Genomic DNA, 16,871 nt, shown 5'->3' on the forward strand with positions numbered 1-16,871 from the left:
CTCCATTTTTGGAACTGGGAGGGACTGTTGTTTACACGACACCGTTTTCAACTAAAAAGGAAAATAATAATAATAAAAATGCTTTTTGGCCATTCATTTATACGATAACGCCGTTTTGGTTGCCTGAAAACACAAACTTGAAAACCGGTTTCAAACTGCACGTTTTTGAAAGCGATTTTCAACGATTATCCACCATAATCAAATCCACAAATCCGCAAATCCACCATATTTTTCAATGCGAAGGTGTTTTCTGTGAATGTGTGAGACTTCCTATTCATTAGCCACTATAGGGAGATAACGAGAACAATATCAAAGTGCAGTAAACTGTAAAAATGGGCATGATTATAGGGATGCGCATTTGGCGCGAGTGCTCTAAAGAAAGCGTATGCGCAGGCGCGCGTAACGTTAGTTGATTTCACAAAGTGTCTTCGCCAACTACTTGTCTGGCATGCATAATACAGCCTTTTTAATAATTTTTGCGGATCCGTGTGAACATAGTTGTTAGTAATCTGTACAAAGAAAAAATTTTTTTCCATTTTTAGTACATTGTTGTCGTGTAAGCGTGCCCTGGGGTTATCAGTTTATCTGAATAAACTTATCCGCATAGCCAGCTTTCTGGAATACCCCCCTGATATTTGATATTTTGATTTCTGTGCTTGTTTCCCTCTGTTCTGTGCCAGTGTGTTTTGTGTTTCCAGCCTCTTTTGTCGTTATGTTAAGTTTGAGGTCCTTTTTAGTTTACTTTCTTTATCTTGGTTTTTCTCTTCTGCCCAGTTGTGTTGCCTGTTTGCCCCCCAGAACTCACCTTTGGACAGCACTCATTTTTTAACTATCTGTTCTGGTTTTGGAGTCTGGATTCTCCCTCTCTACTTGGACTGCTGTTCTGACTATCAGCCTGCTCTTGACAGTGAGCTTTGATTCCTCTGATACTCTCTGGCCCTTGTTTGATCCTTTCTCTGTGTTCATCTGACCTCGATTCTCGCCTCACAACTGGATATTATTTGCTGATGGACTGGTCTGGATTTCGACCCCAACCTGTTTGACTTTCCCTCTGCCTGTTGCCCAGAGTTGGTTCAGTGCCCAGAGGCTCACGCGGTTTTATTTGTTGCAAGCATGTGAAGTTGAGTGTTTTTCTGCTTTTTGGGTCCTTTCAGCATAACAATAGGCCTATACATCTCATGTATCCAACGAGCACCAGTGGCTACGTATACCCCTGTGGGTTTAGCCAGTTGATTTATTTTGGAAACCTTTTTATTTGCCAACCAGAAGAGGCTGCTGCACTGTAAAAAGTAAAACATTGGTGTTCTTCGTTTGATATATTTTTTTTCATTCCAATAGCCTAAAATTATTAGATTGTTAAGTAAAATTACATTTTGTAATTTATATGTGTCTTTCAATCTATTTTCTTAGATCGATACAATATAAAATTATAACATAACAATGAAATTTAAATTATACATTCGATCAAACGACTTTTATTAGATTAAGCATGGTTTGCGCATGCGCACACATGAAAACTCGAGAGAAGGTTCTGGAAGAGACCGAACGCAGCAGAAGCGGCAGAAGTCGGAGGAGGCGCATTTTAATGAACAGATACGCAGATTAGAAGTTATTATAACGTTAATTTTGACATTAGCGGTATAGCGTTAAAATTGCGCCATTTTACAGCTAACGATTTTCCTGGGAAATCCAAGAACTTAATATTATAGACCGATTGAACGGATATTATGAAAGGAAAAAATATTTTTTCGCTCTGAATGTTGTAAAAAAAAAAAAAAAAAAAGTTGTATTCATGACTAAAGCTTGAGTATATTGCATTTCTTTGCCGAAAGAAATGAATCGCCTCATGCGAGTGACGTGTAACGTTTCCCGCTCAGAGTTTAGGCTTAACGTTACTGGCTCAGCTCCGGGCGCTCAATGCCATTATGAACGCTGATTTTATATGTTTTATGTTTTAAATTTGCGAAGGCAGGAAATGAATGTGAGGAAAATTAATTTACACTTTGAAACTGTAAAACTAAAACGGATTAATGTTTGGATTTTAATTTTAGGAAAGCTGCTGCTTGGTAGGCCTAGTTCCTGGTGCCAGTTCTGGTTGTCCAGACTTCGCTGACACTGGTAAGTTGTTTTTGCCATGGAGGGGAGGGGGTTGGGGTCAGTAGGTGATTCGTGCATTACATTCAATACTGATTGCACTGATTCAGGGCTGGAGCAAATGATTACATATGCTGCGTCCCAATTCGCCTACTTATACTACGCCCTAAAAGTATGTACTCTTTTTGTGGAGAAAAAGTATAAACTTTTGAGTGTGTAGCAAAAAAATAATGTAAACCATGGGAGATACTACTTTGTCATCTTTAACGGACGGATCTGTCGCGTGCATCCTGTCATCGTAAACTGGCATGTCAATCATCTTATCACAGTTAAAATCCTCCATTCAATCTATTTTAATTTCCTACCTTTTCGGAGAGAAATGTTGTAGCACGTTCATCTACCAGTCGTGTGTTTTCCATGCGGAGACTGTCCTTGTGTGTTTGCAATTTGAATATAATGATTCATTTAAAAGTTAATGGCTTAACGTATCTTTGCAAATGTTCAAAATGCTGCTGCAGTTGCAATATAATGTAGATAACATTGAATAAATAAATTTTTGCCAGGTAAGATACTGATAATTAATTTACTTATGTTTCAGAAAGATGACAATTTAATATTTGACTGGGAAGAATTGCAAATGTTGTGGGAGAGGTGGCCAGCACTTTTTAAAATGGAAGAGGTCAGTTTTGGTGCAAAACTATGTTGATTCTTGTTCATTTGGTATTCATAACAGTAATTTGATTACAGCTTTTGTTACTAATTTAAATAATTTGGTCAATTATTAATCCCAAACTTTGTATTTTCTGCTGTTTTCATTTTTTAGATCAGTGCTGAGTTCATGAGAATCACAACGGAAAAATGGTGGTGTGACAAAGGAAAAGAATGGCAGGATTTTACATCGTTTAGATGAGGTATGTACAATTACGACTGAGTCAGACTGAATCAAATATGTTTGATATTACCTTAACCGGTCTGTTCTTTGGTCGCTATGACAGGGTTGTACATGAACTTTTTTGCGCGTAACACTGGTGCTACAAAGGTTAAAAGATTTTTAGCACCAGTAGCCTGAAAGTTGTCAGCACAGACTGATTTCTTTTGTAGCATGTGTGACAAATGTCACACTGTACAGCCCTGTATGATACCAACATTAAAACCCTGACAACTCAATCGTTTGTGCTCAAAACGAACTCCGTCTAACCACAATGAGTGAAGATCTGAGCATGATGCCCCTAACACTAACATTGTTAGCCTTTTCAGTGTAGTATTATATGGAGGCAATCTGCATGTGGCTCAGCTGAAGTGTTATGGATGCCCTGGTTGTTTTAAAGGGATAGTTCACCCAAAAATGAAAATTTGATGTTTATCTGCTTACCCCCAGCGCATCCAAGATGTAGATGTCTTTGTTTCTTCAGTAAAACACAAATTAAGATTTTTAACTCCAAACGCTGCCGTCTGTCAGTGGTATAATGCAAGTCAGCGGGAACTTGGACTATAAAAGTAAATAAAACACGACAGACAAATCCAAACGAAACGCCACGAACGCTTGTGACGACACATTGATGTCTTAAGACACGAAACGATCGGTTTGTGTGAAAAACCGAACAGGATTTATATCATTTTTTACCTCTAATACACCACTATGTCCAACTGTGTTCATCAATCGATTCATGAAGTCTGATCACGCTCTGACAAAAGCAGTGATGTCTCGCCCATATACTTCAATGAGTGCTAGACATCACTTCCGTTGTCGGAGCGCGATCAGACATCACGAATCGATTGATGAATACAGTTGGACATAGTGGTGTATTAGAGGTAAAAAATGATATAAATACTGTTCGGTTTCTCACACAAACCAATCGTTTCGTGTCTTAAGACCGCAGGGTTTAATTTTGGATTTGTCTGTCGTGTTTTATTTACTCTTATAGTCCAAGTTCCCGCTGACTTCCATTGTACCACTGACAGACGGCAGCGGTTGGAGTTAAAAATCATCATTTGTGTTCTACTGAAGAAACAAAGACATCTACATCTTGGATGTGCTGGGGGTAAGCAAATAAACATCACATTTTCATTTTTGGGTGAACTATCCCTTTAAAGGTTGTATCAGCGATTGCAGGCCCAAACATAAATGATCATATTCATCCTTATGATCTGCTAGCTGCACGCCCCATAAGCAGGCCGTCAAAAAACGCCTTTGTAGGCAGCCTAGGGTCTGAGATCTGTACACAAAGACAATAGACCGCAACAGTGCTATCAACCACTCAAAACCAAAATAGTGTTTAATTTTCTGAGATACTGATACACTCTTTATTCATTACTATGTATTGTCTTGCCAGGATATGCCAGGTGATGGACTGGAGCAAACAATGGCCGTCTTAATCTGTGAGACAGACAGACACCAGGGTTCTCATTGAGTCCACAGAGGTCCTCAGTAACGTGCCCTCAACCGCAGCTGCTGTAGCAATGCTGTTTGGACTAACATATGTGGTATACCTCGAGTATCCAAAAGAACTGAATTTCAAAGTTTTTTCTGAAAGTTTTAATGGAACTTGGCGCAAGAAAAATGACCCCCAAAATATGTCGCCTCTCCACTCTGCTGCATAGTCAATGACTAACTGACAGCCTCCATTTCAGTGCTTTGATGAACACAGGATGGCAGAAATTCTTTCACCCCAGTCTCCACTACATCGTATTAGTAGTTCAGTAGTTGTTTGTTGTTTACTGGATGTGGCAATATCTCTGTTTTGTATTTGATTTACATTTATTTCTCTGAATTATATTTGTATTTGTAAAACAATGTTTGTTTTGCCAAAAAAGTCTAATCTTAAAAACAGTGATTTAATAAATCTTTTAAAATAATGTTTGATCTGACTCATTTAAAATATATATATTTTGAGAGAATTTAAATTTTTTAGATTGTCAATTGTGAAGCATTTTATATTACTTGCAATGAATACATATTTCAGATTGAAGAAAATTAAATTTAGATCAAGTCTCTTAAAAACCTTTTTTTTAATTTAAGCCAATTTAAAATATTGATTTACACCAAATTCATAAAAGAGTTTGCAGGAAATCAAGTCTGTTAAAAAACGTGTTTTTTTAATTTAAGCCAATTTAAAATATTGATTTACACCAAATTCAGAAAAGAGTTTGCATGAAATGCAGAAAATTAGTTTGAACTGAATGGTTTCTGAACATTAGGTCAATGTAAAATCTTTATTGTGAATGGTTACTTCAATTTTATTAAGTTAATCCAATGTTTCACTTTTTACAGTGTGCTGTCTGCTGAGTTAGATACTCAGTATTCCTCATCTAATGCACTATTCTGGGTAAAGCACCCTTAGAATATAAAATCTTAAAAGTGCTATACAAATAGAATTAAACTGAATGAAAAATTGTAGATGTCTGTATTCACTGAACAACATGTGACGTTAGAACCTGCCATATGCACTGCAGATTTTATGCATGTTTTCTTCCTATATTGGCCACAAGGGGGCAGTCAAAGATGAACAAATTCTGTAGAACACGCAGCGCAGGCTTCAGATCAGATGCATTCAATGTCACGCTAACAGCAAAATTGTATTCTCACTTTGTTAACTGACAAACATTTAAACCCCTTATATTATAAGGGATTTTGCAAGCATGCTAAAAGGGTCATGAAACAATAATTTTTGTACTTTAAGGTGAAAGTGTTTGTGTTTTCAATGTTTTGAACTATTTCGTTGAAGCAACGATTTTAGTTGAAGTTGAAACAGTCTCAGAATGTGTGACGTGTTTGGCGTTAAATCCAAGTCTTAACTGTGATTAGTAAGAAGAACAGAAATACTCTGTGCAGAAATCCACATTATTAATAAGACTGATTTAATCTAATCTCTGCCATGCATGATACAAGAATGCGCGAGCACATTGAAGACACGAGAGCGTTTTCTGGGCAAAACACAGCCGTAAGTTCAAAATCACTTTCAGACCGCAGACAGTTATATAGGCTAGACTACGGGCTGGCGAGAATCACAATTTTTTTTTTCTGTCCATATTTCAGCTATTCCAAACATATATTGATCATGGGGCCGATTCCTGGACAGTTTAAATTAAGACAGGATAGGCCTTAATCCAGAATAGTTAATCGTGGTTTAAAAATGGCTTTCTGAAACACACATTAAGTACAGATTACTAAAACCTGGACTATGGAGTCCTGAATTAAAATAAACTAGATTAATTTAAAACCAACTGTGCTAATCTGAATTAGCATGAGAGAAGTTGCCTATATGGAATGAACCAAGAAAATCTTAAAATTGCATGATGGAACTCAGAAGCAAATCCAAGCAAAACGAGCAGCAGAAGAAGACTGCAATAATAATAAAAAACTTTACTAAACAAGAGATGGTTCTTTTAAAGCAAGCAAAATACATCAGCTGTAGGGAAAAAAAGAAATGCCTGGAAATCAGTTTGCAATGAATTCTATTTAAATAGATTAATTCTATATATATAATAATCCTATGATTATTAATGCTTTTGTTTTGTCCTTTACATAGCAACAAACTAAACATAACTATTTACATATGTGATAATCGGTGTTGGCAGTCTAGAAATGGTTTGGTATGATAGAAATGGGCCAGTTTGATCCAAAGCACTATTAAGTGATTGCTTCACTACATAAAAAAGGCAATTTTTGTTAGCAGGTCCTCAACCCAAGCACAAGCTCAACATTTCACCACAATGGTAATCTCCAAAAAACACTAACATAACAAAAACTTTTACATAATAGAACATTAAACAGTAAGACGTCTCTCCATATTCTCATGTTTCTAAAAATGCATAAAATAACACATTTTTTTCAACATTTACTCTCCCAATTCAGCCTGGTGCAAAGCATGATGGGATATATATATATATATATCAATATCGATATATATCCAAGTACTACATGTGTCTTCTTTGAAACAATTTTAATCTGAAGTTAAACCTGCCTCCTGGTAGGTTTAATTTATGCCTCAATTTAGTCCTGGAGTAGCTCTAGTCTTCCTCCAACAAATCAGCTTATTAAACTCTGGACTAGACTAAGTCAAGTCTAGAAACCATGATTTCTGTTAATCTGGGTTAAAGGGCCATTTTATTCTAGGACTAGGCTTAATCTCTGTCCAGGAACCCACCCCCATATTATTTAAATTATTCCTGTTACATGTAAAAACCTTGATGTGAAATTGTGAAATAATTTGAACCAATCAAAAACAGAAGGGTCCGTGTACATTGAAATCTGTCCTATCTCTATCACATCGAATTTGTTACACTGACAATGTAAAATCCTGTGTACAGTCAACACATTTCTTTATTTCCACTGAAGCTAAAGATTCTCTCTGGGTCATTCATGATCACCAGATTTTACACGACCTGGAGTTCATGGCTGCAAAAAAAGGACACAAAAAATAGGCTTCTAAGAATTTCTCAAATGAACAAATTCAGATCAATCTATAACTCAAAAATATATTTTCCTATTGTTTTTATGAAAAGAAAAATGCATTAAAGGTACACTATGTAACATTTTCCATGCTCTGATGTATTTCTGTAATAAAAAACATGTGAAATATCTTGCCTTTCAAGCAATGTGGAACAAAGACACAAGTAAGACAACATATTCAGAAGCCTCTCTTAGTACAGAGAAACAAGCATATTTTCTCTTTTGAGATGGACTATAAAACAAAAATAGAGGGATATGGAAATATAACAGTTTTTTGACTCTACTGTAGTGTTTTGTTAGTTTTGTTAGTTGTTAGTTCAACTAAGTTAGCAGCTGCATAATGTATGAGGATTATAGCAAAGTTGGCGCATATAGTCGCCATCTTGCCAAACAGATGGGGAAGAGAGAGAGATGACCATTAATTCAATGGGTTATTGGACATTGAGTGATGGGAGTGATAAGAAGTTGATGGCTGTTGCTTACCAATGGGACTTGTGCAATTCCCATGAGAAGAAGGGTGATGTGAGAGAACAGGACCACCAGCTCTTGTGAACAATGTGCTGAGCCTTGAAAGTGGTAATAACATCGCAGTCTATCCAAAAAGCCAAAAAGCTCACGGATTTCATCAAAAATATCTTAATTTGTCTTCTGAAGATGAACAAAGGTCTTACGAGTTTGGAACAACATGAGGGTGAGGAATTAATGACAGAATCTTCATTTTTAGATAAACTAACCCTTTAGTTTATCGCTGTTATCACTGATGCAAATGGCGTGGATGAAATGACAAAAAGTGGTGGGGACATGTCCCTGCTGTCCCAATGTTGATGCCAATGATACTGCCAGTATTGATTCAGTTATCTATTCAAATTGTAGGTAGGCTACATGACTTCCAAACAGGGTTGATGTAGCTTTTTATGTATGGCTTTATGGCTAGTATTTATGATTGGTGGTTTGTATTTGGGACCATTTAAAGGGGTCATATAATGCCACTCTTACAATTTGTAAAATAAGTCTCTGATGTCCCCAGAGTGTGTATGTGAAGTTTTAGCTCAAAATACCCTACAGATAATTTTTATAGCATGTTAAATTTGTCACTTTTTGAGGGTGAGCAAAAACGCTCCGTTTTTGTGTGTGTCCCTTTAAATGCAAATGAGCTGCTGCTCCTACGAAGAGGGCGGAGTTTCAGGAGCTCATGTTAGCACTAAGCAGCACCAACTGGCTCATGCAGACTCACTGAAAATGTCAGAAACTGTTCAGCCTTTAATGTTCAAAATGGAGTTGGACAATTGGTTGGACAAGTCCATACAAGCTTCTGAATGGTTAGTTGATGAATTTATGTAGCTGATGTGAAAGTTAACTATCTTAAAGTCATTGATTAGCATATTCTGTCATGATGATCTATAAATCACTCATGTGGAAACTGCTGTAAGATACCTACAGAGCCAGAGAATATATGCTGCATGAAGATAGAACAGGTATGGTTTAGTTTAATTATGGTTATAACGTGTCATTTTGTCATCTTGCTTCTATGCATGCTATTGCATTTGTGTTATGTACTGTATTGCAATAACATGGCCTCACCCCTTTGTTGCCTGTTCTCAGGGGCAGGGTTTATGTAAATCCTAGGGTTAGTGATGTCACCAACCCAGGATGAAGCTTGTTGTAGTCCTTAAACAGAGAAATCTTTAAAAGACAATATCTCTGTTTGAATTGAACTTTCAGCGCTGTAACTTTGCAGATACTGTTTATGCTCAAGCAGCAACATTACACACTAACTAAAGTTAAAAAAAGCAATGAAAGTAAGAAATCGCAATGAAGAATCTTTCATTGATGTGCACCCCAGATAGTGTTCCAATATTTATTTATCTCAGTTACAACTCTAATATTTTTCAATTGAAATTATAAAAAATCCTAAAAAAAATGTAAGGCACAAATTGTGCCATTTCCATGGCCTTTCCTTAACTCTCCTTTTAATTTTGTCTATTTCAAAATGATCAACAGAGGGAGAGAGCAACAGGCAGACAGACTGTGAGTTTTAAAAAGGAGTGGAAGACAGGTGCCAAGAAACTGAGGATCAAAAGCACAGTGATCAGTAGCTCAAGCCAAGAAACCAGAGAAAGAGAGAGTGAGCCCTTGAGAGAGCAGACATCTGAGAAGCAGACATTCACATGTACAGAGAAAAATCAGACCGCTGACAGATGGAGTGGTAGTGCACCGGTACAGAATCAGTGCCTATAAGCAGGACTGGGCAATATCCAGAATGATGAATTGGCTCAAAATGGAATTTTAATTGAATTACTCACATACCACAGGATGTTAAAGAGGAATTTTATTGAATTGCAATTCAAGTCACGCAGCAAAGAGATTTCATTTCTTTTTGGAACAAAACATAATTACGTTTGACTAATTTAGCTTATTTCGTAAGCGAAGAATACATGTAATTTGTTCTGATGAAGATTTCGGTAAAAATTAGAGCTGAACTATTACGTGTTTTTCCACCTAGCTCCAACCGAACAAAAATGTATTTAATGTACTAAAAAATGTATCATTGTTTCAACAAAAATATTAAGTAGCACAACTGTTTTCAGCGTTGATAATAATAACAATAATAAATGTTTCTTGCAGCAAATCATCATATCAGAATGATTTCTGAAGGATCATGTGACACTGAACACTGGCGTAATGATGCAGAAAGTTCAGCTTTCATCACAGGAATAAAATAAATTTTAAAATATATAGAAAAGAGTTCACAATATTACTGTTTTGCTGTGTTTTTGACTAAATAAATGCAATCTTGGTGAGAAGTAAAAACAATAATTAAAGGGTTAGTTCACCCAAAAATGAAAATTCTGTCATTAATTACTCACACTCATGCCGTTCCACACCCGTAAGACCTTCGTTAATCTTCAGAACACAAATTAAGATATTTGAGTTGAAATCCGATGGCTCCGTGAGGCCCATAGACAGTAAAAGAAATGGACACAGCGACCCCATTGAAACTCAATTGAGACAAGTGAAGCCCATTTTTAGCGATTTTTAGCACTTCCGTTTCTGACGCGCAGACTCAAACTAAGCTTGATGCCGTCAGCAACCTGTCTGACAGATGTAAATCTTCTAGTAGCTGTGCGTGCAAACTGCCATCGTTAATCTTGCAGAGACGGCGAGCTTGAGCGGGGAGTTCTTTGGCGTGAGTGAGCAGGAGTAATTATTCTGATTAATTATTTTGTATAGTATTTTAAAATGTAACGCCAGTACGCCATATTAAGTTAATGCATACTATTGCCTGCGAGCTTCTCCTCCTGTCTGTACGGTAATTTATCTACTGTGCGACAGAGAGTCGAGTGGTTATGACGCAATCGTTAGCCTATTTTTACAAAAACTGTTTCTACGGGGCCATAATGTAACATAGAAGGTAATGGAGCCCTTTATACATTGTCGTGTATCTTTAGAAATAAATAATGGACAAATTGAGTCTTTAAACGCCTCAGATGTAAAGTTATTTGCTGTCAAAGTGACGCCAAAATGAATGGGAGTCAATGGGATGGCTAACGCAAGTGAAGTTCTGCTACAAGATGGCGGCACGCGGCCGACTTCAACTTCCGGTCGACTTCCTTGGGCACTGGTGAGGCCTCCATAGGGAGCAATGACACTTCCTCTCTCAAGATCCATAAAGGTACTAAAAACATATTTAAATCGGTTCATATGAGTACAGTGGTTCAATATTAATATTATAAAACGACGGGAATATTTTTGGAGCGCCAAAAAAAACCTAAATAACGACTTATTTAGTGATGGCCGATTTCAAAACACTGCTTCAGGAAGCATCGGAGCACAGATGAATCAGTGTGTCGAATCTGCTGTTCGGAGCGCCAAAGTCACGTGATTTCAGCCGTTGGCAGTTTGACACGCGATCTGAATCATGATTCGACACACTGATTCATTTGTGCTCCGAATCTTCCTGAAGCATTGTTTTGAAATCGGCCATCACTAAATAAGTCGTTATTTTGTTTTTTTTGGCGCTCCAAAAATATTCTCGTCGCTTTATAATATTAATATTGAACCACTGTACTCACATGAACCGATTTAAATATGTTTTTAGTACCTTTATGGATCTTGAGAGAGGAAGTGTCATTGCTGGCTATGGAGGCCTCACGGAGCCATCGGATTTCAACTAAAGCCGCGCACACACTTAACGATTGTAAGGCCGATTATGAATGTAAATTGATACTTATGACTGCTCGCGCTCAAACGCGTCCAGTCACAGTTCAGTCCGCGATTACAGTCGGTGTTCAAATTACATGTGTGAGTATATAAATCGGCTCCAGTGGAAGGAAACAATCGGTATGTGTCATACATTCAGTTCAGTCTTAGAATGTTTCAGCTAATCATTAGGTGTGTTCCCGGCTTTAATAAAATATCTTAATTTGTGTTCTGAAGATTAATGAAGGTCTTACGGGTGTGGAGTGGCATGAGGGTAAGTAATAAATGACAGAATTTTCATTTTTAGGTGAACTAACCCTTTAAACAAATCTTACTAACCCCAAACTTTTGAACAGTAGGCCTATAGTGCATTAAAAATTATATATATACAGTAGTAGATTGATTCCTTTCAAACTTTTATTAGTACCATCTTTATAATTATGATTATCAGTATCATCTAATGGCATGCTTTGCAAAATGACCCATGTTGCGAATATGATAAAATTTTTGCTTATTTATACTGAATAATTTTATTACTAATTTGTATTACTTTGATCTGGAGCTGAGAAGACATTCTTAGCTTTTCCTCTTTTTCTCACTCTCTCTCAGTTGTGCAGTAATCCTGTAGAGGGACCCCTTTCATTCTCCTTCCGCTAACCTCACTCCTACTCAGCAGTGCTCTGTCCATAAGGGAGGGATGAGAGAGAGAGAGAGAGAGAGAGCACAGTCTCGTTGTGTGGAATTCTTGGGCAGACATCGCAACCGTTACACCTCTTCCTACTGTTCTGCCTCAGTCACTGTCTGTGGAAAAGGGCTATTACTTACTGCAAACGGAGGACTCCTTCACAAGCCAAAAGAAAGGGAGCGAAAGAGAGGAAAAAGAGTGAAAGAGAAAGAAAGAAAGAGAAGAACTAAAGCAACAACTGGACAGAAGGAACAAACTGACTGCCTTTCCTGTTTAAAAGAAAAGAAGGAAAACGGAAGGCACTGGAGTATTTGTTTTTTTCTTTCGTTTTGTTTTTTTCTTCTTTCTCATCGTTGTGCTGGGAGGCACATCATCTTTTCATTTGTTCGCTCTCTCCATCATTTGCCTCCTGATCTATTTCTCCATCTATATGGTGTATAATTTTGTCTATTTATGACGAGACAGGAGAGAAGAGAAAGAAGGGGCAAGTTTTTTTTTTCTCTTTCATTCATTTTTGACTATTTATGTCCCCCTTCATTCCTTCACCTGTCCCTCCTTTCCATCATCCCCTCTTCCTTCCATCCTTCCCTCCCTCCCTTCATCTCAAAAGTGTGATGCTCCCTGAATGAAAGTTGGTTAGAATTGTGAAAGAGACTCAAAAACCATCTCCACATCTCCTTATCAGTTTTTTAATTCTTCTTTTTCTTTCTCTCTTTTTTAAACAGTTCTTTTAGTCCTCCACCATCTACCCTCACGTATCACTCTTTTTTTCCCTGGATGCTTTAATATTCTTCTAGGTAGGTTTAACTGCTCGTTTAGTGTCTGTCCGGTCTGTTTGTCTGTGTGTGTGTACTTGTGTGTTCTTTTTTTACATATACATAAAACACACATCGACACACACATACACACATGCATTAAACTAATGGACAGCCAGGTGTCAAGAGTTAAATATCACTTCTCCATGCCCATTTTTACTCTTCTTCAACTCTGTCCATCTTCCACTCTCACTTATGAACAGAAAGCCATTTGTTTCCTGCCATTCTTTCTTTTGTAACACACACACTCACACAAACACACACTTAAAACACTCAAACACATCTGGTCTTGGGCTGCCCGCTCTGAAACATCCTCCATTCATCTCCAGTGTCCAGTGCAAGCATCAGTGTCTTCTGTTTTATTTGAGAAATCATTGCAGACACATTTCTGAGATGAGGTTCTGCTTCCATTCTTTGACAGAGATGGGTGAGGTTGGAGTGCCTGCTTAATTTGTGGTTCTTGGACACATTTTGAACTTGTGATTTGTGTTGTCTGCAGCCTCCTTTGAGCTGTTGAAACATGAAACCTGAATTGTGAACAATAAATTGGTATTTGCTCAAAATATTGATTAGGGTTCAGTGCAGCAGTCGTTTTTTTTTTCTCCCCTCATTTCACCTGCTGGTGAGATTGAGTCCATTTGCGCTGTTATGGTCACCTCTTTCGTTTTATTGAGTGTTTAATTTTCTGCTGTCACTCGCCATCTTTTTCTCTCATTTTATCCGCTCATCTAACACCTTTCGGACAGGCCGTCACCGCCACTTCTTATGCCCACCTCTTGATTTTCTCTTTACTCATTTAGGGTCCCTGTTTTTAGGTGTCGTGCATGACCATTGTATGACTGTAATCTCAATAGAGAATTAAACTTTTCACTCCCCATTGTAAGTTATTTAAACCCCATCAATTATCCTCCTTGAATGATCCTTTTGCACTTCATTTTATACATTTTAATTCAGAACTGCTTTCTTTGATTGATTGATTGATTGATTGATTAGTATTTTGATTTTGTTGTATGTAAGATATATTCACCGCTAAATATTATAGAGTCAAAAAGGAGTGTTTTTATTTTTCCTTGGTTTTCATTTCATTTTAAACTAATCTAAGAAAGGGATGGTGATCCGAGAAGTGACGTTGTGTCACAACTTAAGATGGAAGGAAATCTGAACATCTCCTTTTTCCATTCATGTTGATTTTATTTTCTATGCATCATTATTTAGTTTATGTGCTTAAGCTTCACTCTTGATTGGTGATCTCAAATAAATCTCAAATAAAATTCAGTTTCGGCTAAAACTTTAAGTTTCCTTTAAACATCCCAAATTCATCATATCCCTCATATTTTTTCTTATATATGGACTGTTTGAAAAACAAACAATCAAAAAGAAAAAAAGCATCTCACTTGCCAATTATTGGGCGAAATGGACATATCAGTGGAAGGCGGCCATCTTGTCTAACGTTTTTGAATGCTTGCACTCGCCCGCTGTCTTGTGTATCACATTTTTGTAAACATTACCCAAATAATAATGATGAAATGCCACAGGACAATTAGACTGGTAAGTAACACGGTAAAAATATCACACACAAGTATTTGTATGTGTGTTACTGTGTGTGTATGTGAACCATTTTTGTCCTTTCTATGGCTAAAATAGACTAAAGTGCATCTGTGTACATATCATTTAAGTAATAAGTATTGAACACTGTGTATTATATCAACTGAAAGAAAAAAAAGGGAAAAAAAGAAAACTCTCACTCAGTTTTCCAAAATCATCATCAAGTCTGATTTTTATTCAACATAATTATCCAGAAAACCTGCTTAAGATACTGTTCTCTTCTTTGCTCTTCCAATAGTGTCATGAGAAGGACTCAACGAAAAACGTTCATGGATATTTGAACCAATGACAATTTAAGACCAGACGCCGCTTCTCCAGCTCTCTCACTACTGGACTCTGCTGGGTGTCAAGCAACTCCAGAGTTTGTGGACTTGTTCACAGATGAAAATGAACTTTTAGAAACATTTTATCTTCTTCTTTTCACCTTTTTCGTTTTATATCACATTTTGTAGCCGATGTAGGCCTGACATTGTCCTGGTTCATTTGAAATTTTACGTACATTTCTTAGGTTTGATATAAGACTTTTCCTGAGTGACTGAACATCATTCACATAGCTCAAGCATTTAAACTTTTACTTGTCTTTTATTTTGTCTTCATTTGTGAGCCAGGCATCTTTCTTACTTTTCTTGACTGACTTTTCTTAATAGTTTTGATTTGATATACAATTGCCTGTGCTCAGTCATCCAGCCTGGATTTACAGTAGGGACCAACGCTTTCATCCACGGTCTCTACACCAGTCCTGCTTTTTCTTACCAATCCCTCAAACTACTTCAACGGTCAGTCACTCCTCCATCCAGGGCTATGAGAGGAAGAGACAAGACCCAGCTCACATCATCATGCAGGAGTTGAGGAGAGAGAATGGGAGTTGGGCTGGCAATGTTCAAGGTAAGAGATGAACTTTGCTTTCCTTTCTTCTGTATTGTTTATCCTCGCTATCTCTGGCTGTTTGTAATGGAATACTAGCTATAACTACCAATGCTGAGTAGATTACTTTCAAATTGTAGTCGCTTACTGATTCCAAATTACATGAGAAAAAATGTAGTTAGTTGCATAATCCATTACATTACACATTTAAGGTAATGTAATCTGACTAGTTTTAGATTACTTTTGACCTAACTCATTTATCACATTGATTTGAATAATCTTCTACCATGTTGATATAAAAATACAAAGAGAAAGAAAATCTATTCCATTCTTTGTAATCAACAACATTAAGTGTATTAAATATTGCATTACGTCAAGGTTTCCCAGACTGGGGTTCATGACTCAACTGCAGAGGGTCTGTGACGTGAGTGTATCAAAATAAAACACTTGCTAAAAAAGATGAAATATTTTATTTGTTTAACTACATGCCATGTGAACACTAACTGACATCAGAGAAGCATGAACTTAATTTTATAATATATATTTTTATTGACTTAATTTTATTATTGAACTAACTTTTAAACTTAAAATCTCAGGGAGTATTTGAAGTAAATATATTAGATCAAAGAGGTTCAGCTGACAAAAAAAAAATCGTGAAATGACGTGAATTTGTACATTTTAATTGTGTTTTGAAAGACTCACTGAGTGATAATTCAAATAATAATGAATGTGTTTGCCATGAGTTGATTATACGATGTTGCAATGTTGAGAAAACACTTCTTAAAGGTGAAATGATTTCTGTAAATCCAGAGATCAAATGCTGTGGAACTCAGTTTTTAGTGTCACATGACTAGTGGCTGGTCTGTGTGTGCAATTCCACAAACCTTGAAGAGCTTCTGAAAAAAAGTAGTAGGCTTTTTTTTTTTTTTTTAGAGTTTTCTTCAAAAAAAGATTTGAAGAGATTGGTTACAAAACGCAGTGACTCCATTTTGATTAATTTGAGTAAAAAGGCATTTTTTTTTTTTTTTTTTTACCAAGAAAGTGGCAAGATGAAAACCACTATTTTCTGTTTCAGACTTTCACATAGCATTTTTTTGGAATTAAAAATTCAAATTTAGATTTTGATTTTAAAAAGTTTATTATAAAAACTTATTAT

General features: G+C 36.6%; 1 protein-coding gene and 1 long non-coding RNA gene across 7 annotated transcripts in view; both read left to right on the forward strand.

Moving 5' to 3' along the window:
- The first annotated feature begins 235 nt into the window (after positions 1–235).
- On the forward strand, positions 236–5,344 carry LOC125272014. The gene is made up of 4 exons (XR_007185754.1): positions 236–2,118; positions 2,693–2,773; positions 2,918–3,005; positions 4,428–5,344. It is a non-coding gene; the product is annotated as an uncharacterized LOC125272014 (long non-coding RNA).
- A 3,432-nt stretch (positions 5,345–8,776) lies between these two features.
- grin2bb (glutamate receptor, ionotropic, N-methyl D-aspartate 2B, genome duplicate b) overlaps positions 8,777–16,871 on the forward strand; it is a 130,914-nt gene continuing 122,819 nt past the window's right edge. For 2 of the 6 annotated variants that reach the window (XM_048196526.1, XM_048196531.1), the window contains exons 1-4: positions 8,777–9,021; positions 9,548–9,671; positions 12,356–13,228; positions 15,090–15,736. In XM_048196526.1, the coding sequence (XP_048052483.1) occupies positions 15,710–15,736 (27 nt within the window). In that variant the 5' untranslated portion in view covers positions 8,777–9,021; positions 9,548–9,671; positions 12,356–13,228; positions 15,090–15,709. Of the gene's footprint in view, positions 9,022–9,547; positions 9,672–11,886; positions 12,021–12,355; positions 14,795–15,089; positions 15,737–16,871 lie in introns of those variants that run through there. The other 4 variants (XM_048196527.1, XM_048196533.1, XM_048196528.1 and 1 more) reach the window with 4 other exon arrangements.

Source organism: Megalobrama amblycephala, linkage group LG7, assembly GCF_018812025.1.
Source record: "Megalobrama amblycephala isolate DHTTF-2021 linkage group LG7, ASM1881202v1, whole genome shotgun sequence".
Lineage (NCBI taxonomy): Eukaryota > Metazoa > Chordata > Actinopteri > Cypriniformes > Xenocyprididae > Megalobrama > Megalobrama amblycephala.